The 21,977-nt window shown below is 38.7% G+C and overlaps 1 protein-coding gene and 1 long non-coding RNA gene across 5 annotated transcripts in view; one reads left to right on the top strand and one right to left on the bottom strand.

The window, feature by feature from the left end:
* The window catches only part of MDFIC (MyoD family inhibitor domain containing), a 51,373-nt gene extending 44,419 nt beyond the window's left edge, over positions 1-6,954 (bottom strand). For 2 of the 4 annotated variants that reach the window (XM_080391043.1, XM_080391047.1), the window contains exon 1: positions 6,814-6,954. In XM_080391043.1, the coding sequence (XP_080247169.1) occupies positions 6,814-6,904 (91 nt within the window). In that variant the 5' untranslated portion in view covers positions 6,905-6,954. Of the gene's footprint in view, positions 1-5,054; positions 5,095-6,813 lie in introns of all 4 variants that reach the window. The other 2 variants (XM_080391044.1, XM_080391045.1) reach the window with 2 other exon arrangements.
* Positions 6,955-9,414: 2,460 nt separating this feature from the next.
* On the top strand, positions 9,415-19,977 carry LOC308065274. Its single transcript, XR_013928723.1, has 3 exons — positions 9,415-9,567; positions 12,790-12,880; positions 14,028-19,977. It is a non-coding gene; the product is annotated as an uncharacterized lncRNA (long non-coding RNA).
* The last annotated feature ends 2,000 nt before the right edge of the window (positions 19,978-21,977 follow it).

Raw genomic sequence — 21,977 nt, 5'->3', positions numbered from 1 at the left:
TACAAATACCCAGAATTGTCAAGAAAGACTTCTGTAGTTAGGCAAGAAGGCTATGTGAGGCAATCTCTCTAGATCCCTTCCAGCCCTATCGTCTATGCCTTTATAAAGTTGTGGGGATACAGATCAAACTAATTCCTCAAAATTTCTTAGAACATCCCAGGGAAGTACCCCTCTCTTCAAAGCTCTATTTATTCTACTTTTCTTTACGATAATGTAAAGTATATTGAGTGGACATCAAATTAATACACAAAACCGTCAGAAAACACAAAAAAGATATGTAATGGACGTACATTTGCAGGACACCACAAAAAGCTCCAGTCTTTGATGAATACCCAGCTTTTCTTCTCTAAGTGCTTGTCCGTCTGTATATTCACGTTACGGCTGCCCCCACACGACCCGCTACATCTCATGAGTTTACTCAGAAATGGGTCTCAGTGTGTTCAAATATGGCATCACACATTAATGCATCAGTAACTATAATATTCAGTCTCTGAACATGCAAAAACCTGGGAACAACTGCCCACATTAAGTGGGTTGCACATCCTCAGAGTGTGATTGACAGCTGATTTCTATTAATTAGATGACACATAAGCCTATATACTGACTCAGCTATCTCTTCCAGGCATGTGAACTGTAAGAGTGCTTGACTAGCAACATGACAAACTGGACTTGAGAAACAGGTTTAGAGTTTGTCTATTGAGACAGGGAGGCTGTGGATGTAAAGTGAGTTAAAAATCCTGTTGCTACAACAATAGAAGGCTTTCTGTTCACCAACAATGTGGTGGACTGAACCAAGTAACCAGTAAAGCAAAAGAAACTGCTGGGAAAGGTTTCTGGAAACCCAAGCACATCATTCTCATCAAGGAGAGAGGGGCAAGCAGAATGGACCAGCAGAGTGGAGTCACTCTGACCTCCAAAAACACAGTCAGGAGCAGTCCAACAGTTCTGCTGTTTAAGGACAGAGGAATGATGGAAGCACAGGGCAAAGCTTACTTAGGCACTTAAAATTGACCAGGAGCTGGGAAGTAAATTTCTCAGAAGGCCCGAGCTAGCCCTCAACAAGCAGACACAGTTTTAAACATACCTGTACAAAGCTCAAACCATCCCAAATGCAATTTTGTCCTTCAAAGCAGAGAGAAATGACAAAAACAAAGAAACAAACAAACCCAAACAGAGATCTACCAGAAGTAAAAAAGTTGAGGAATGTTTCCAAAAGGAAAGATAACAAAACAGTTCTCTGTCTCAAGGCTACAGCAGTTGGGAGGGATTTTGAAGAGTATGTGGCAAACTGCATTTCTATCACTTCCTTTGTTGATTAATACCCTTGCTGGAAAGGAACCGCTGAGGATGCTATTTCCTACTGAAAATTCCACTGTTAGCAACAATAAATCAAAGGAACCATGATAATACCAGCTTTCACAATGCAAAACAGTAACACCCACCAGCTAAGTGCCTAAAACTTTTAGGCATTTCACATAACGAGTAAGTTCAACTGTGCTATTCGTGCAACAGAACGCCTACTCCAGTTTATGATTTGCCTGAAATAATTTCATTAATGACTAGTTTTACAATCTAATTAATATTGCTAATCCAGAAATTATGGAGTTGGAAGCCTCCGTTTCGACATTTGAATGTTTTGAAAATAAAATAACAGATTTGGGGTTATTTCATTTTAGTGGCTTTCACTTAAATGCCCTATCACAACTTTCAACGGTCTCAAAAATGCCACTGAAAAAAATCAGTTTCTTAAAATTAGAGTAATTCAGCTGAACTTCTTGGAAGGCTCTTACACAGAATTTTCCAGGTGCAAGCTATGGAACTATGAATGTACTACAAGTTTGACAGCCCCGGACAAATTTCAGTTGTGATAAATTAAAAATTAGTAGCAACATGCAAAGAGGTACTCTGCACTATTAAAAGCATTAAACAGTTCAGATTTATAAGTGAAAACTTATTTTCACAAATAATCATTAATTGTCGTGTGGTCAGTTATAAATTGATGTCATTCATGCAACAGTGTTTGACATGTACAAAAGTCGTGTCATGTTCAGTGCTAAGCAATATTCAGTGGTATGCCTGTACTAGCACCAGCATAGGCCAGTAAAAGGGGACCTGTACAGTGAAAGAGTTGATTTTAAGGACACATTCCATATGTTCCAAAGATTTCTACTTTGGACTAGCTCTCAGATTTAATCTCAAAGACTGGAGGCTTATTAGTGGCTGGACTGCATTAGGCACATTCCTGCAGTGAATTTTGCAGATTATTTTGTCCAAAAGGAATCTAGTCCAGGTCATCCTCCAGGGCCACTCCATAAGGCAAACCAAAGCAGAGGCAAACAGGAAATTAGCTTCAAAACGGCACTGCTGATCTAAATGAAAACACTAGCATAAAACACTCATAGCTGGATGCCACTTATTAGGAAAAAACACATGTTTAAAGCAAAAAGAAATCTAACTTCTGAGAGCCTGGAATGGAATTTGAGAACTAGTTCTGATATAAAATTAGCCTATGAAATGGAACAGAAGTATTTCAAATTTGATGCAAGAACTTGCAGTCAACTCTATGAAATACAAGTCTATCACACCCATGTGGAAATGAGTCACTTTACTGGAACGGCATGCACGTGAAACCGAAAGCAGAAGCATATTTTTATGACAACTAGAGTTAGACACTTATGAAAGTTTTAGGTATTTTAGTCAGTAACGTTCAATAAACACCTCAGTACTGACAGACAGCGATGAAACAAATTAACACAGATTCACTCAACTCTTGTCAGATTGCAAGTGGGAGCACAAATGTAGAAGAAGTATTTGGTAAGTTTGAGTAACCTGAGTGCACTGGTTAACCGTTAAAATAAAAAGCCATTACTCATAACACAGAGGCACTGCTGGTAAAGTGCATTAATTATGCTGATAGTAATCGTCGTTGCCTCAAGAATGTCCAAACATTCCCTGCAGTAAGTCTTCTGTCACCCCATCTCATCTAGCCAGCACATTCCTTTAGCGCTCCTCATCATGAAAACACAGAAAGCACAGCAAACATGAAAAGGTTTGAATCACATACTTTAAAAGGAGCACATGTGTTTTGTACTTTTCTGAATGGAAGTACTACTTGCTGAATATGGTTTCTTCAGACACCAGATCAGAACTGCATCTCCATCCAGCAAGTGATGTGATTTGCACCAGAAAGAATGGTCACTTGTAGAACCTGATCCTTAATATTTCTACCAGAATTCTCCATACTCCTCCCCCACCCCATCAAAAAAACCAAGACATTATAGTGGATTTCCATCATCTAAAGTGTTATTAGAAAGTTCTTATAGTTGAAATGCGGTTATCAGTCTCAATTTCATAACAGGGGTTTTTTTTTGTTATTACTATTTATTTTCTTTCTGAATTGAGAAAGCTAAATATTATTCATTTGTTATTCTAGGTTACATTTAGTTACAAACAAGCAAAGGTAAAAGCATTCGAAATACTTGACAGGCTTACATCTTCTAATATGTGGCCTGATTCTCTAAATATAGTTCCATTTTCATTGAACTTCTTTCTTGCATTCGGTTTATGCAAATGCAGAGGATTTAATGAAAAAAGTCTAGCCATAGCCCAGGCAATAATCACAACAAGACCTTTAACACATGAAACATCTTCCTTAAAGCAGACAGACTAATGGTCACCAATTGTCATATTCCTTCCTTAGAGACACTATTTTGGTACCTTCCAGCAGAGAAAATACTTAATCACAGCCAAATTGAAGTGGTCTGAGCATAGAGATGACACTATCCACTGACTACATTACAGAGCACACAGGTAGAAGTAGTCATAATTTGATTCTAATGCTGGTGGAGCTACAGGAGAAGAGAGACAGCATGACATCATCTTGAACAGGGGTGCATGAGTAAAGCTAAGCTTTTGGAAGGATGTGGCAAAAATTCAGCAGAAGTTTTCAGAAATTAGGTTACACATTTCATCCTGTAGTCTGCACCTTAAAGCAGCTGACTCCATTGGCACAGATAATAGTTTAAAGACTGAAACTGAGTATTGACATTGCCACAAAAGAAGACGCTATGATTTTATTTGCTCTCTCTCATAGCACACCAATTGTGGAGGGGCAAAGTCCAATAATCTAATATTTATGCATTAATTCAAAAATGAACAAGGAAGACAGGGGAGATGTTGAGAGACCATGTTGGTTAAAGTAACACACAAACATTACTTTAAGTTACAAAAGCCAGAGCATGCCACACCTGTAGGCCACACTATGTCTCAACCCACAGTTTTCACCATGGCCACAACTGATGTATATCCCCACAGCCTGCCTAAGCGTTATTCCTTTTGTCTGTTTTTTAATTATGTTGTGGGATAGCTATTTGTTGAATATTTAAGATTCAATTGAAACTTCTTTTCCTTTGATGGAAAAATACAATTTGCCTTCAGCATCTGAACGTATATGAGAGCAAGCAAAAGGAGCACTTTGAAGATCTGGATTTTTTGATGACACCTCACAGAACTACAGTAGAGAAGTTTGTTCTCAGGATATAAGGTAGTTATACCAGTTAAATATAGAAAGCATATTACAGTATGCTGTTACCAATCAAAAAATATTTCTCAGTAGAATGCAGTTAATGTTTTATCATACATGTAACACAAGCCATTTTTTCTGATTAAGGAATCTTTATTTCCAGGTGGATATAGATTTCAGGTATCTCACTGTGAATATATGGAGTCACCACATAAACATGATGAGGTGATTCTATGTGAAGCAGTAATTATTTCAAATTATTGCAGATTTTTCCAGATACATCTAGCCTATTTCCATAAATAATATGAATTTCAACCACAGCTTTTAAAATTATCGCCACATTCTAGAGAAGTAGGTGTACTTTTGGGTGTCTTGGGGGTACTACAGAAAGAGCACGACGTGTTGAAAGTCCCAGACATACTATCTTAGATCTTCAGTCCTGGAATATCTGGACTACCTTACCCTGTAACCACATGCTGCAAAGCTGACAACAGAAATGCTGGAATATGGACTGGAAATGTTATGAACTCACCTCTTCCTCTTTCCACCCCCATTTCCCCAACAGAATTAGGCTAGAAAAAAAGCAACAAATATCCACAGTTATACTTAAATCTAAGTTCATTAGAACAAAAATTATGTATCTGAATGCTGAATTCTGTAAAAAAAACAGCCTTGTCTTTCTGTGAGCCATACATATGCTCTAAAATTGAGCATGTGCCTTGAAAAGTGTGGCCAGTGAGCAAACCTGAATCAATCGATACATTACACTTGCTCGTGCCTTACCGATCCCTAAAAAAGTAACTTGAAAATCCTCCACCTCAACAGCTGTGAGCTCTAACTGTATCACTCAGATTTTCTGTATAGAAGTTGTCTGTGGACAGATTAGTATTTGTTGCCTTGCTTTTCATAAAAAGAAGAGCATATATAGAAAACCTTACAAAATAGAATCACATAAGACTTTAATTCTTGAGTCAAAACTCAAATGTGAAGTAGCACTGTCCAAATGACACTACTTTCCAAGCTAGTTAGCTCACCGACTTAGAACTTCAGTAACTTTGATGTATGGCCTGCATGCAGAATTTAACCAGTGTGGCCGCTTGATCACATGACAGATAAAAACAACACATTGAAAATAAACACGTATCACAGATACTGATGTTTCTAACAGTTCAGTTATGCATACTTGATCTTCTGTATCAAATCTTTTTTTTATTATTATTTCTAGCTGTTTAGAAGCTCTGAGTCATTCTCTGGGATAAAAAAAAAAAAACAACCCAACAATAAGATAAGTATAAGCCAATCTAATTTGTCTCCCTGCCAGAACATTTTTTTTACTCAGCTGTGGATACTTTCTGGTTTCTCAAAAGAGTCTTCAACTTTGATTTCACATAGCTATTGATTTTCCAAGTTACAAAAACAAGACTGCATCTCCAATCCACAGTTGCACAACTGTGTTACCAGGCTCTGCTCCAATTAACTAGTTATGAATAAAGTTACAGTTTTAGAATCAGCTTATTTGTTTGTTCTTCAGAGACTTTTTAAACTCTTGTCCGAATTCTGGAAAACAAGTACATAGCTGTAAACAATAAAAAATTAAGTCTCAACTTCACACACCAGGACCTGGGAGGCAACCATACTTCTTATTTTGTGGATAACCTGCAACACACCTTGTCAAACTTCCCTACATGAAAGTGATCAGAATATCAATGTATTTTATAAATAAGACATAACTTAAAAGAATTTCTCTTTAAGATGAATGTGCTTTTCAACAACCTTTTGAACAGCTGATACCAAACAAGTTAATACTCTCAGAAACTGGTTTCAGCTGCAGCATCACAGAGTAATCTCAGAAAAAAAACCCCAGCAACGTGACCTCCAGCCTGAACCACGATCTTGCTCCTAGATTAACCTTTCCCAATCTACTGCAAGACCTGGAAGGCAAGCTTTACAGGAAAGAGCTTCTAAACACAAACACAAAGCTGAGAAACAAGAAAGTGATTTTTTTAAGAAGCAGCTTCTGCCTCTGAACTGCTGCAGTTTTTCACGTACTGAAAACCAGTGCTGACAACAGTGCATCTTTTTTTTTTTTTTTTTTTTTTTTTTAATTTCCACAAAGGGATTCCTGGTTAAAACAATGAAGAGGTGGCCCTGAAAGCTTTACAGAGTTACACCAACGAGGGGAGGTCGAGGGGAGGGGAAAGAAGAGGGGTTAAAGCCCACAAAACAAATCAGTAAACGTATCATTCAAATAAAAAGCGCAACAATTACAGAGAAACTTTAAAGCAACTTACCTCGAGGGAGAGAGATCAAAGAGCTGTTTTCAGTCGGAGCTTGCTCTGGCCCTTCAGGCCCCGGAGGAAGAGGTTCTCTCACTTGGGACATCTGCCAGCGCTCTCACCGAGTAATGAAGAGCCGTCACCCCTCTCCGACAAAACTAACACGCGACCCTGAAGGAACAAGCAAATGAAAGGACTCGTTAATGTATTTTATGCAGAAAACTCACGGCTCGGGGGCGAAGGACTGAGGAGGGACAGCAACGAAGCGGCGGCAACTTTGCGGCGCGGCGCCGGGCGCGCCGCCCGCCCGCCCCCCGCGGCGAGCACCCGTGGGGCCGGGGGGGCGGCGGCCGCGGGGCGGGGGCGGCCGCGGGCCGAGAGCCGGGCGGCCGCGGGGGGTGCCGGGGGGGCGGGCGGCGCGCCCTACCGCCACATCGCCTCCTGCTCCGCCGCGGCGCTCGGCCCTGCGCCGCCCCGTCGCCCCCGGCGGCCGCCGCCTTCTCCCGCCGCGGGCCTTCCCCCGGGCCTTCCCTCGGGCCGGGGCGCGCACGCACTGGCACTCGCACCCGCCGTCCCCCCGCCGCCACAGTCACTCGCTCTCCATCATTTCCGGACAATGAAACATCCCACCCCGGCTGGCGGGGCCGCGGCAGGGGCGGCGGTCGTGCGGCTCCTGCGGAGCGCCAGGGCGGGCGGGCTGGGCCGGGCTGCGCGGGGCCGGGCGGCCGGCGGGGCGCCTCGCTGCCCGCTGCGCTCAGCCGGGGCTCCCGCCACTGAAATTCCCCCAGGAGGCCGAAAGCCGTCAAGCACAAATAGGGAGGAAGGAAAAAAAAAAAATCTGAAAGGGAGGCTTTCATGCCTGGCCGGGACTCGCAGCTGCAGCGCTTGGCAGCGGTGCGGGGGCACTGGTAATGGTGCAGCCGCTGGCTCAGAAGTCGTCGGCCACGGCCACTCGCCATAGCCCGGCTGCGCCTCGGGAGCCGGGTGAGGTGGCACGTGCGGCGCCGCAGGCCCCACGCCTGCCCCAGTGGGCTCCCATGCCTGCCCCAGCCTGGCCCAGTGGGCTCCCACGCCTGCCCCAGCCTGCCCCACACCTGGCCGCCTGCCCCAGTGGGCTCCCACCCCTGCCCCCACCCCTGCTCCCACTCCTGCCCCCACGCAGGCCCCCCTGCTCTGCTGCCTCGAAGACCTGTTCCAACACAGCCCAGCCCTCGCCTGCACCTGAGCTGGTGGCACACAGCGATGCCTACAAAAAGGACTTTAAAGCAAGCGTGTATAAATATACCCAAAAGAACACAAAGGACAGAACAAGCATTTTCCAAAAGTAAAACCCAAAAGACCAAACTGCTTCCTCCACCGCCACCTGCCATCTGGCATTACCCCTGCATTCCACCTATAGGAGATACATTTCTTCCCCATGGCACAGACTGATCTGCACATCAGCCTCATGCTCTGCTCCTGCCCACACCATGGGGTGCTGCGGTATCGCTCATGTGTGCGCTGGTGCCCACAAGCTGCGTGGTTTACCTTGCTGATGCTATCATGGTGTATCACCTTCCTCTGCCAAAGTATGTCCATGTTTAAACTGTAATTTCCTTAAAACTTAGAAGCAGATTTTTAATTATAGTTTAGCAAATGCACTTTACTAGTATGTCATTACAGTGTACAGCCAGTTTTTTTTTGGAAAATAAAAGTAGGAAGACAAAACAGCCAAGTTACAGACTATCTACATCCTAACCTAAGAGGCTATAACTGAAGGATATTTATTTTGGTACCATAAGTGCTAAGGAACATGCTCAGGTATTAAAAGTCCACTTCTTAAAGTTTAGCACTTCCCTGCAATGCTTGCAAACCAACCGGGATAGAGTACAAGTATCTGGGTAGGAGCCAGTTTGTGTGACACTCCACACACTTCAGAGACTCCTCTTATTTCAGGCATCATCAATAACTTTGCACCACTGTATAGCTTTATTATTGGTCATTACTGGTTCAGAAGAGAACAGTGTGATGAAAGATGCATATACTTCCCACTGAGAAATACTATCGTTGGTAAGCATTTCAGTAATCTAAGATGTTCTTCGGAACAACATATCCTTCCTTTAAACTCTTTCATGAGAAATTGGAAAAAAAATGTTTATGTGGGGAAGAAGCTACGTAAGAAATGCATTTTGGGCACACAAAATTATTATTGTACTGCATAACAATAATATCGATCTCAATATTTATACTTTTCATCTACGAAAACACTGCATAATTTTCCATAGCTCCTTCTCTCCTTGCTGCCCTGGGGGCAGAGCAATTTGGACATAAGGTAGAAGGACTTACCTCAAACTCCCAAGTGAGTCAGTAGCAGGAGAGTGGTTATGACTCATACTCAACGTACAAGCTTCTGTTTTTCCCTCTGAAACTGGAAACATAGCAGGGAACAGGGAGGAGCGATAATTTAGCCAACCACACCCTGCCTTCAAAATATATCATTGGATAATAAATGCCTATGAAGAGCAGATACCATCCAGGGTCGGTGTTTGGGTTGGTTTGTTTTTTTTAACCTTATCTATGAAACCCACATGGTAAAGTCCATGGTGTTCAGTTTATCTTCTTAAAAAAGTTGTTGGGATGAGCTCACCCTGCCAAGGTTCAGCTGTGTCACAGCCCACATAGAAATTAAAGCAACAAAGTGAATGGAAGAGGATCTTCAGCTGATATTGCAACTGGTGCAATGGGAGATAACCCTAAGAAAAATATGATTGGGAAAAAAAAAAAAAAAAGGTAAGAGAATATGATATACAGAAAGCACAGCTCCCTGAAATAGCACATTAAAAATATTGAGCAATACATAATACATTATGTACCAAAGACTATGACTGTAAAAAGATGGGTCCAGATGTGGTCACTGTTAATGAAATACCATAGATAAGCAAAGCTCATCAGCGTAAGCCAACCATGCAGCACTTCCTGACAGTACAGCATAGGTCTAACAAATACACAGCTAATCTAAAATAATTGGTTTTATTACTTACCTTTAAAATATGTATCATTCTAAAATGTTAGTGAAAATTCTTAGGAAGCGAGCAGTTCAGACGTCAACATCAGCAGCTTTTCAAGTAGGCTACAAATACGAGATATGCTGTATCTGATTACAGCAATCGAGTTATAGCCTGTTGCACATACATATTCCATATACTCTTCCATTGCTAGATCATAAAATTCAGGTATGGTCTTCTAGAGAATTCATGGCAGGTTTTGGGAAAGATGTGAATAGAAGCTAAAAACTCTTGTAAATAGACAATATGTATAGTTTGTAGGCAGGTAAAAATTCCCTGAAAGAAAAAAAATAAATCAAAAAAACCCAAAACTTCAAGGTTTTCTTCCCATTAAAACATCTCTGTAAAACAAATTCCTATTAAAACTGCAGAATATAAATTAAAATTAAAAATGTAGAATATAATCATGTCTTCATGGCAAAATTGGTCATCACCATTTTCTAGTCTGAGCTCCTACACAAGCGGTAGGATAGATATTACCTCCAGCCAAAACAGACTTCTCACTGAACAAAACGAAGTGTTTTAGAAAGATACAAGTTGTTTATTTAAAGTACAAGTTGTTTATTTAAAGTAAGCTCACAATATCCCGAAATTAACTACTGCAAAGCTTATTTACTTACATTGCTAACAACTTGAGCTATATTTCTAGCTTGAATTTTCCGAGGCATCCTTTTGGTCTTTGAGGTTTTTTGGATATCAGATAGTTTGCTGTGGAGGAGGTTTTGGATAGCATAGTTACTCATCTCACCAATGCTGTAGAAAGTTTGTGCATAACTCTTCACATTAAAAATATTTGATTAGAAATAGGGCTGCTTACATAGTGAAGTGACCGATAACTCTTATGGATCAATGCAGGTGTAGGTACCCAAATTTTCTCGTCATCCTAACGCTTACCCTCCTCAAGGCCACTCTAACTGATGCTGACTTCCTTCCATCAGCGGGAACAGAGGAAACCGGAAAATTTTTACACCCTTCTTAACACCCTGGGTCACTTAAATGGTTCTGAAAGATGGACAATAATATTTATTATATTTTTTGTGATTGATCGCTTCTACCTTTGTACCTTTGAGTTCAAGATATCCTTCTGCTATGTCTAAGAACATGATTTACAACTTTGTAATATGTATCTTTAACATATATGTAGTACTCTAAACTTCATAGCTCTTTTCAGTATTAGGATCATGGCAGGTTCTCTGTCCTAAATATATTATAGTGTAACAATGCTGAAATGGGAAGACTCTTACAGTTAAAAGGGCTAAATAAAAGACTTGGAGTTAAACCCAAATTATATTACAAAATAACAGTATTACAAGTGAAGCTTACAGTATTTTTACTTTTTTTTTCCCCCCCAAATTTAGCTCAAAAGCAGAAATACATGCAGTGTATGCATAAAAGCACAGTAAAAGGGAATTTGAAGGTCACTATCATGCTGGTTTCTTTTCGTTCCTGGTGTTCGCGGCCCAGCTTGTCTATTACCCTTCCCCAAAACATCTTGTTTAAAGCCATGTAAGTTGTCAGGTGCCAGAACAAAGCTGAATGCATCTGTGTTGTAGGTGAGAATTTGTACTCTCTATACCATAACCACTAAAGTGCTGCGGGATTGAGGGTGCCTTAGACACCAGCTGGTCCTAACAGGGCAACCAACCCCTTCTAGTCCAAGGAAATCCACCACCAAGGAGCACAAGCCAAATAAACGGTAGGATGCCTGAAATGGAATTAGAGATACATTCTCCTTCCATAACCAGAAATGGAATAAAGAAATGCATTCTCTTTTTGAAGAAGTGATTCATTCCAGTAATGCTGTACATTGTCCTGGCAGCAAGAAGTAGTCTTTCTACCGTAAATGAATGTTCTTCAGGCTTGATGTTTTTCTGCCACGGGATGGACTCCGCAGTGGGGAGAAAGGGAATATGAGGCTTAATGACCGCTTTGTGCTGGCTTGAGACAGTAATTGAGAATTAAACTCAGTGTAAACATGAATTTAAAATATGAAAAGGGATTTCCCCATTTTATTTTTCTGTTTATAGTAAGTATAACAGCACTAGAAATATTTTGTTTCTGTAAAATATTTTCTAACACAGATGGCAAAGATTTCATTAAAACCGATAAATTATAAAGTAAACCAAAATAAAATATTCTGAGATTAATTATTTCTGATCTAGCTCTAGTGAAGTCCAAGGAGTTGCAAGAAGATGAATTGAGCTCAACAAGCTTTATCCTGCTTAGGGCGAAAGACATCACATGGCATGGTTTATGGTAGTTTCAGCTATTTCTTAGCAAGCTCAAGCAAGTAGCTCACTCAAGCAGGTAATAGATCTCACATGAAAAAGTAACAGATCATATATTGAGGCATACAAAATGACGTTTCATCACAACAAAATGTCAACTAGTAATTCATTACATTCCTACAAAAAAGTCAAGAAGAAATATCCAGTGTTCAATTACAAATAAGACTGCTGGATTGCAACAGTTAATTTATTTGCATATATTCTTTTCAGCTATTCAGCTTTTCACTTTGCAGTTAACATCGCACCTTAATAAAAAACTTATTTAAGACTTCAGAAGAAACTTGAAATCCAGCAAAAATGAATCTTTCAAACTCTTTACTGATTTTTTTAATGCATTCAAGATTATTTGGGTTTTGTCTTAACATTAAAGATCATCTCAACAAAGGCAAACGACGGACAACAGCATCTCTTACTTAACAAGACAGAAAGTTTAAAGGAATATTGATTAAAAACTGTGGCTAACTGAACACAGAATATCGTAATATGAACTATATAGCACTTCATAAATTTAGAATAACTCTAAGAATTTACCTGAACCACTTTGTCATAATAATCCTAGAGTCTGTATCTATAGCAAGAAAAAAAACAAACAACGAAACAAAACAAAAAAACCCAACCACAAACAGAAAACTAAGCCAAATATTCCTCTTGTTTTTCAGGTTAACAAGGCTTCTTTTGCTTCTGCAACCTGAGCAGTATCTGGATCTGGCATTATTCTACATTAGTATTTTATGCACATTCCTTACAATTGTGAGTATTCATGAAATTTACATTACCTTTTCTCAGCAGTATCAAACTAATTGCCAATATCAAATGACATTTGCAAAAATACCGTATCTAGAATTCCACAAAAATAAAAATTTCCATATGAAAAGAATACCTAGTTAATCCTTCCCCCCCAAAAAATAAAATTAAAAATACTAAAACAAGCATGTCTTACAAACGGAATAAATAATGCAGTGGAACAGAAGACTGTATGCTATATTGCTGTGTGAGATCACGGTATCACATCCGGAGATCTATAAACATTTAGTTAAATTTGTGCATCTTCAATATGAATTCATAATACACAGTATCGTTGCTCCTTTTGAGCTGCCAGAGAGTACACTGTGAATGAGTATTAAAAATATTGTGCATTCTATGTTATATTTTCATAATATAGAATGCTCTTACTTACATAGTGTGTATTATTCCTAATACATATTCAGTGCCTATATTGTAACAGCTCCTCTGGAACCACTCACATGTATGCTGTGAATGTGTATTAACAGCAGAATGCATTTGCATATTATGCGTCCATAATACTGAAGGCACAATCAAATCTTTGATAAAAAGTCATTGCTATACCTACAAACAGAAGTGATTTTCTTGTGCTTCTCATTCACAACTGTGCCATCTTGAACAGTCCTTTCTCACCCATATCTTTACAACTCACAAAGAAAAATAAAATCCGGTACTGCAACAGTTCTGTGAATTTTAGTTTTCTTGAAGTAAAATATTTCATGAGGTCTTTTTTTCCTCTCTTTGTTATATCTCATAATGAATATTTTCTTTAATTGCCAGAATGTATCTTTCCTGTTTTGTTCATTTTGGCATCCATATAAATGACTGGACTAAGGTCTTAGTATCCAATGCTCATTTGGATATTACATGTAAAATATAGGTCATGGGAAAAAAATCTATAAAAATAAACCTCAGTCAGTTCTACTAGTATTTTCAACTATCATGATTTGGTTTGTTTGTGTATATTTGCCTAAAATGTGTGGTGTTTGGTTTGTTTTTTTCTTCCAAGCCAGGAACACACAATTCCCTAATTTGGACAGAACTAAAATTACAAAATAATATAATTACAAAACTTCATTTGGATCAAAAAGTTATTTTTTTTCTACATTGACAGGTGAGCATCTTGGCAACCCATGCAAGAAAATACGGAAAAAGACACCCTGACTTGTCTAAAACAAGAGTTAAAGAAAAATAGTCTTCTGACTCAGTTTCTTGCTTAGCTAAATGAAAGTAATACAAATCTTGGGGTTCAGGTCCAATATAATTCTGTGTCTATGCTCCCGGGACGGGGATTTCCCCTAGGAAGCCAAAGAAAAGTTAAGGACAACTTTCCTCATCCCGTAGACTTGCTGGAATAAATAGAGATGAGTGGAAATTATCTGTACCATTTCAAGGACTGCATAGTGACGATACCGACTTAGTTTTAAAATACTTTCAGTTGTATTATTTTAATAAGCAGTACTGAAAGGTATTTTATAGTTCTGATATCACCACAGAGATATTAACTCCAAAAAGTATTCAGATGAGCATTCTGGCAATTAATGGCAAGTATAAACTACCAACCGTACAAGAACCAAATATTTAAGCATGACTAGACTGATACCTCAGCTAAAATATTAATATAATCAGAAAACACAAATTAGATTCAAAGGATCCCCCATATAGCTGGTACTTTTGAATCACATATGGGAATGCAGTCCTGCCCACTGAATGATGGGCAATTACATTCTCCATTAATATGTGTAATACCTGCCACATATCAGAGAGAGAATGTGTGTGTGTATGTGGACATAAAATCACTGGAATTTTAGTGTTTTCCACTTAAAAGAAATGGTTACATTTTAGTTTAGTGAGGAAGCCTATTACAGTGTACAAATTCCTTCATTTCTCTTTTCCTTTTTTCTGTGGTTTATGTCAAACATTTTAAAGTATTAATGAAAATGCTGTAAAAGCCATAATGTTAAAGTATAATTTTATTTAAGATTGTTTTACATTATAAGAACTATAAACAGGCACCTGTAAACTTATACAAGCAGTTATTTTGAGATCTGAGCTGTGTTTTTATTTCTTTTATGATTGTAAATAGAAGATAGGTTGTTTTGGTTTTTTTAGAGTTATTTTATAATTTTAACATACTAGCTGCTCACTCTCAAGGATTGTTTTAAGATATAAATGGCAGCAGTCTGTAAATTACCTTGATCATCAGTGATCAACAAAAACAAGTTAAATACTTTTCTGTGGGTTTCCAAAGTGACCTTTATGTCTTCCTAATAATTTATTTGAATTTCATTTTAATACACTTTATTATAATAGTTGTAAAGTTCTGATAACCATGATCTACAGCCAAGTGAAATTCAAGCAATTGTGGCATGGGTGCTTTCACTGTAGAACCTCTGGTGTTCCAGTCCTGGATCTCTGACCAGTTCCCTGATTTTTGCCTGATATTGTTATGATGGTAAAAGAAGTTCTAAAAAAAAGTCAGGTTTTTTTTTTATGTAATAATGGTAAACCAATCCTGAGCTTGATCCAATACTCTCCAGACTAGTTAGACTTTCAAACACACTTTTATTGTGGGCTTCAAGAAGATTTGACGCTTGTTTTTTAGAGTAAAAGGTATGCCTTTAATTGGTTTATGCCACGAGTATAATTGAGGAGCAAATCAAGGGAGTAGCACAAATGTTACTGCCGTTTTTTCTCATGTATTTCTCACTTGCAGCGGGGACAGGAGGCATCCCAGCCCACTCCATTTTTCCCCACCTCAGCATCAGTCTGTCCCGAGGCTGGGAATGGAATCATTCCTCCTGTGGTCACCCCCCACACACAGACCAAAATAGCAAACGCTTCTCACCAGAACTGTATCTTGCCTCTTCATGTCACCATTTGTGGGTAATTCTGAAAAATAATCATGTCAAATTTAGAGAAGGGTTACTGAAGTGCTTTCCCAAAACAACATAGCATCAGTAAGGTCTTATTTTTCTTTAGGAAAAAAGTAAAATTTACATCTGGAAATTTATGTGGAGGAGCGCTCAAGGCCTATATTCAATAAGTATCTCCTTCTGCCTGCCATTGTAATAGGATCAAATATTCTAAGAATTTATTTTTAAAAATCTTCAATAATTTGTGAGAATGTGAAAATTATGCAAGTCATGCTGTAAAAACTTGGTGCCATATATGAAGAATTAGTACAAAAAACCTAAGTCTTCAGAAACATCTTAGTTATCAGTCATTGATTTTTATTTTTATAAAACTGTAGCTGGAAGAGAGAAAACATGAGGGTAAACAGAAACGCAAAAATATGATACTTTTTTCCTTTTTAATACCAAAAAAGAACTCTCTCTTACAATATCCACAACTTCTAATTTCTTGTCACACTTTAAATTCTTCTCCGTTATGATATTTTTTATGGAATGAGAAGAGATAATGGCACCAACAAGAGCCCATGACAAAGGACACGGTGTTATACTTCTTAAAATAAAGCAGGAGACATTTGATCTCGTTTTCTCAATGTAAATGAGTGAACTTGAGAACAATGGGGTGACTTTGGCCTCATGTTGATGCAACCAAAACCAGAATCTTGACCCATGGATACAGCAATCTGCAAAATACTGCATTAGTTTGCTCTCTAGTTTGCAAGGTAATACACAGTTCGGGTATTTGGTAAAATAAAGCGAAGCTTTTGGAAAAACGCAACAGATTTCTGTACCTATACATTAATGTTTGTCTAAGTATCTGTCTAGACACCCATAGTTAACTACAATCACAATGTGCATGCGTAAACGATATGGTACAGTAGACCATGAGATTATACATTTATCCTCATTTGTGAAGGTGGATGCCTAGAACCCATGAATGGAGAAAGATATGTTATAAAGTATTTAATCCTAATCAATACTTATTAAAGGAGACAAAGTTAACAGTAAGTCAAATCTGCAGTACTTTAGGAAAAAAGTAGCAAGCTGGATTTCTTATCTTGCAATAGTTAATGAAGTTTTATGATTTATTTTAACCCTGAACTGGGCTTTAAAAAACCTTAATTGTATTAATGTACTAAAAGAAATACAATTTTCACTTACTTTCATTAAGCATGACAGGTGACAGTTCCAAAGATAAATGCTGAAACTTGTGAAAATTGCAAGTTCAGGTTGAATTGACAATAATATGGTAGTAATGGAATGGAATTGTGCTGCTTACTGCATTAATCAATACCACAATTTATTTTTTAATGTATGAAGAATATTTAATTTAATTAATTTATTACTAGGTTCTTTCTTCTTAAGTCTTCCTTTCAGTCTTTGGATTTTGGTTTCATTTTAAAACATCCTGGCTATTTATAAATCCAAAGCTAATCGCATAAAATATCAGTGTTGGGAAGGAATCAGTTTTCTGCATGCCATGTGCAATTTGGGAGACTGATAATATAACTAAATCAATTAAAGGGGACGTGGCTCTATTAAGACTGAAAAAGTTGTACTATTGTCACCTGTGCTAGACTCTCTGCAAAATCAGAAGGTTTAAACTTGTTCAGTTTATGATATGTCACTTATCTTTGTAAAACACAGGCTACACCTGCAATGCCCTAGCAAAACCTAGCTTTTTTATTTCCATTTGTAAATATGTACACTACTGTACCGAGTCAGTGTTATATTTAGATTAGCAGAGCCTATATCATGGTGTCAGAGATCTGAAGCTCTTGAACTGGGACTGAGAGGATACTACCATAAGATATTTTCATTGCAACTTTATCATTCAAAATACACACACACACTCCATGCTGCCATGCACAGACAGGGTTTGCTTGTGTTGTACTTTTGTGATAACCCATGTAGTTGAGTTGTAGCACTTTGGGATAAGCAAGCAGTTAAAAAATTTAATTTCTAATGCAGTTAATGAGTAGTTGTAAAGGTGTGTGTACAGTAGATGTTTATGGAGAGCTATCAGCAAGAATGCTTACAGCACCTAGAATAAGCAAATATTTGGACTTCTTTAGGGATAAAGAACATATAGATGGCAATTGATACATAAATTTAAACTTCAGAAATTACAATTATGAAACCATTAAAGCAATCTCCTTCACAGTTCTATAAAATCAATATGGGAAGGGTTTCTGCAGCAGACCTTTAGCTGTGGTTTGGGATACAAAACCCTTTTCAAGTAAAAATGCAGGCAGTTTTGAGTATCAGACAGTTCTGAGAACTAACCCTGTCAACAGGGGTTGAGCTTGTCTTTGACACCATTAGGGACAAGAAATAATGTAAACATTTTCGTGTTGAATGTAAATGAATATATTAAGTCAAGTGTAAATGACCATGAACCTGTTGGTAGCTTTCTCTGCTAATATCACATATTTCTGCTCTCTGCATGTTGTATAAGCTTTCAGTTATGGACTTGCAGCTTATAGTGCTCTTTACATTTCCTGTACATCTGGCTCATTATTCTCGTGACCTACCAAAATTCACATATAAATTGGTAATGTCTCTTAAATTTATTAATCCAGTTTGATTAAGAGACAATGTTCATAGTGGAGGAGTATATGAGGCAATTTATGGCTTTTGAGGGTGATTAAATGCTGAAGTGGAGCCAAGGCATCTGATAATCACAAGAGCTATTTATTGCTGGAATATTCCAGCCACAAGAACATTTTTCCCATCAGTCAGTAAAAGAAGCACATTTTAAAAACAACATTAAAAAGGCAGATTTTTTCTAGGTAAAGGAAGGTTTGAAATGCCGTATGTAACTGCAGTTGAGAGCCCCCGCTTGTGTCCTGTGAAGGGCAGTTATAAGTAGGGTGTGTATAGAATTCAGAAGGTATATGTTCCTCTCCCTAAGAGCCGGGCTAAAGGACAAGTAATTGCGTGAGGGATTTACCTGTGTAGAAACCGAGGGCTGAGGCTGAAGTGTGAACATGCGTGATTTGCGTTAGAATTTATAACTCATTTTCATACTGCTACTGTAAATGAGTAACAATTATCATCTGCCAAACTGGCCTGTTAGCACATGTTGGAAACAAGTCCAGAGTGGCTGCAATTCTCTGGTCTCATGGGAACAGACCTGTTTTATTTATACCTCCAAAAATATAAAAGAGTTAAGGAATGACGCCTTAGGAAGAGGCCACTGCAGAATTAAGAGAAGGAAGATTCTGGTGGAAAACCTTTACAAGAGCTTGGATTGGAAGTTGGAGTTGAGGGTTTGGAGCATTTTTTTGATGTTGGCTTATTTGGTTTTGTTTTTATAGGTGATGCCGTGAGTCACTAGTAAAAGGCCTATGCAGAGATACTACTTCATATTTATTTAGATAGCAGATAGCAGGAGAAATCATTCACAGATCCCATACAGTAGCATGCTGTACACAAAATAGCCAGGTTTGGTTATTTTATATTTTTACAAAGAAGGTGTCACTGGTTCTCATGTGAAAACCAGGTAACATCTTCTGCAGCTGAACTACTAAACACAAAGATGCTAGGCCGTAACCAGATGACTTCCAGAACTGGGGAAACCAATCTGTAGATGCCCAGTGACATTTCTGATCACGATTCTCCTTCAACCTGTTCCTCTGAACTCATATGCCTCAGTCCAAGGCTGTGTAAAATTCAACCTTCTTTTAATTTACTGGAAATGGAGAAGGAAGGTGGAAGGAAGAAGCTGAAGAGTTGGGCAGGCAGGTTTGGGGAGTCTGTCCAAGCAGACTACAGAGAAAGCAGTTTATTTCCACTGGTAAGCTGGCACCTCCTTAACCATTAGTCATAAAAAAAAATGTAGCATTTGTCCTTCTCACTTCACCTACAGAGAAAAAGAAAAGGAGGCCTCGTTTGCCCCAACAGTTCTCTGTCTTCAGCTTTCTGACGTTCTCACTTCATAACTACTAGCAAGGATTCACAGAGATAAAAGGGAAGATATCTGAATTACTGAAAATACTCTTTTTTAACAGCACCCTTGCAAGGGCTGGAGATAGACTATTGCTGCACAGTAAAAAAAAAAAAGAAAAAAAAAAAAAAAACAAACCAAAAAAACAACAGTACTTTTATTTACAGCTGTTAGATGTCTAATTTCAATGTCTAGTTTCTTCTCCCTAGGTAGTTTCAGAAGGGAGAGAGGAAGGAGGTGGGAAGACTGGGGAACACGGTGTTGCAGGGGGGCATGGATCTTCACACCCCTTTGCTCGCAGATGCTCTGTAGCTCCTGTTACACCCACGGTCTCACGTGGTGAGAGCACAGAACAGAGGAACCACTGTGTTGATTCACTCCAGAGACTCTTCTAGAGCAGTCTGTCTCAGAGAGCAGGCAATGCCAGGTATTTCAAGGAAAAGTGCAAGATGTCAGTCATAAAAATGGGGAATAATTCCTTCCCATCTACACTCAATGAGATCTTATACTAATTTGCAAAGAGCTACTTTTTCTTTACTTCAGACATCAGACGGTCCATACAAAAGACCATCCCTATGCATAAATGGTTTATCCAGTTCAATCATTATATTCTATTCTTCACAAAGAAATGTACAAAATCTCACTTTAATGTGATGAGGGATTCTATTTTTTTTCTCTAAAAATTGCTCAAGCCTCAAACCGAATACAGTTTCAGTGCATCTAAATTCTGAGTCCCAGCTGCGTTTCTGTAAACATGTACCTTCTTCTGCATGTACCATTGTTTTTTGGGTTTTGTTGTTGTTTTGTGTTGTGGGTTGTTGTGTTTGGGTTTTTTTGTTTGGGTTATTTTTGTTGGGTGGTGGTTTTTTTTGTTTGTTTTTTGTTTTTGGGTTTGGGGTTTTTTTATGCAGGAAACCTCAACTCTATTCTAAAATCTACCACAAACTTTCACTGTATCTACAAGCAAAACAATCTTTGCATGCCTTCTTTTTATTATCTACAAAATAAGAATGGATGTATTTGCTTCCCAGGAAGATTATACTTACCTGAGATCCTGGGATGGCAGGTACCAATGAATTCCAAGCAGGGTGTTGTTGTTTGTTTTGTTTTTTATTTTACAAATTAGCATAATTTTAACAAATTATTTGTTTAAAGTCTCAAGACAAGAATTTGAAAAATCAGGAAATACACCTGTCAGTCATCTTGCGCAGGAGAACAGGAGAACCTCTGTCAGGAGATTCTATTAGGAGGCAACATTACCAGATTTTCAGTCTTGCCCAACCATCAGCATTCACGTTTGGCCTGTCTCACCTGTGGTATTATTGACAGCGATGGCTTTACCCGCTTTTGCTTTCCACAGTCAGTCAGAAAGGATGCGATGACAAAATAAGAGCAACCACTGAGATAGCAAGGTAGTTATCTCTGAAAGCATACTGAGCCACGGTTTCAGAACAATCCCACAACACTATTTAGAAGTTGACTGGCTTCTTGTTAAGGACATAACAAATCAGCTTGTTCATTCTTGGGATGATAATGCCGTTTCACTGAAGTACAACTGAGTTCCTTTTACATTTTCTGTGTGCAGCAAAAAACCCCATAACAATACTGTTGAGCCTTCTGAAATGAATACCTCTTGAAGCAATAAATCTGTTAAAGGAAAAAATGGTTTCTGGGCACCAGGGCTATGTGTTTAAGGATTTGAACTTTCTTAATGCCTAAAACCTGGGAAAAAAGTCCAGAAAGGACACCCAATTAGAAGGATATTGACTCATCCTGACAAAGAGGGTTGGGAGGGAGAAAGGGAGGAAGGAGGGAAGAGATCAAGGCTCACAACAAAAGACCTATTCATTTATAACAGCTTGGCTGTGGAACCATTCCAGCATGCTTAAAAATACTTTATCCATTAGTTGGGAACTATTTGCTAAATGACAACTTGCTGCCCACATCTGACCACAACCAGCTCGCTTTGCACATTGAACCTAGCAAGGTTCATCTTGTCAAAAGCAGCTTGCCACCTCTTCTGGACGTTGTAGGGGGGTGAGGCAGAGTAAAGCAGAGGTGCCCTGTGCGAAACAAAAATCCCTGACCTCCAGCATATAGAGAGGGGAAGTACAATGCCATTCAGTTCCTCCCAGGCTATTTTAAGAAAAGAGGACAAACGAATACAACGTTTAACTAGAGTTCTCCTCACACACACACACAC

Source organism: Falco punctatus, assembly GCF_963210335.1.
Source record: "Falco punctatus genome assembly, chromosome: 6".
Classification (NCBI taxonomy): domain Eukaryota; kingdom Metazoa; phylum Chordata; class Aves; order Falconiformes; family Falconidae; genus Falco; species Falco punctatus.
The sequence above is the reverse complement of the archived record's forward strand: the minus strand, read 5'-3'. Positions and strand labels throughout refer to the sequence as shown.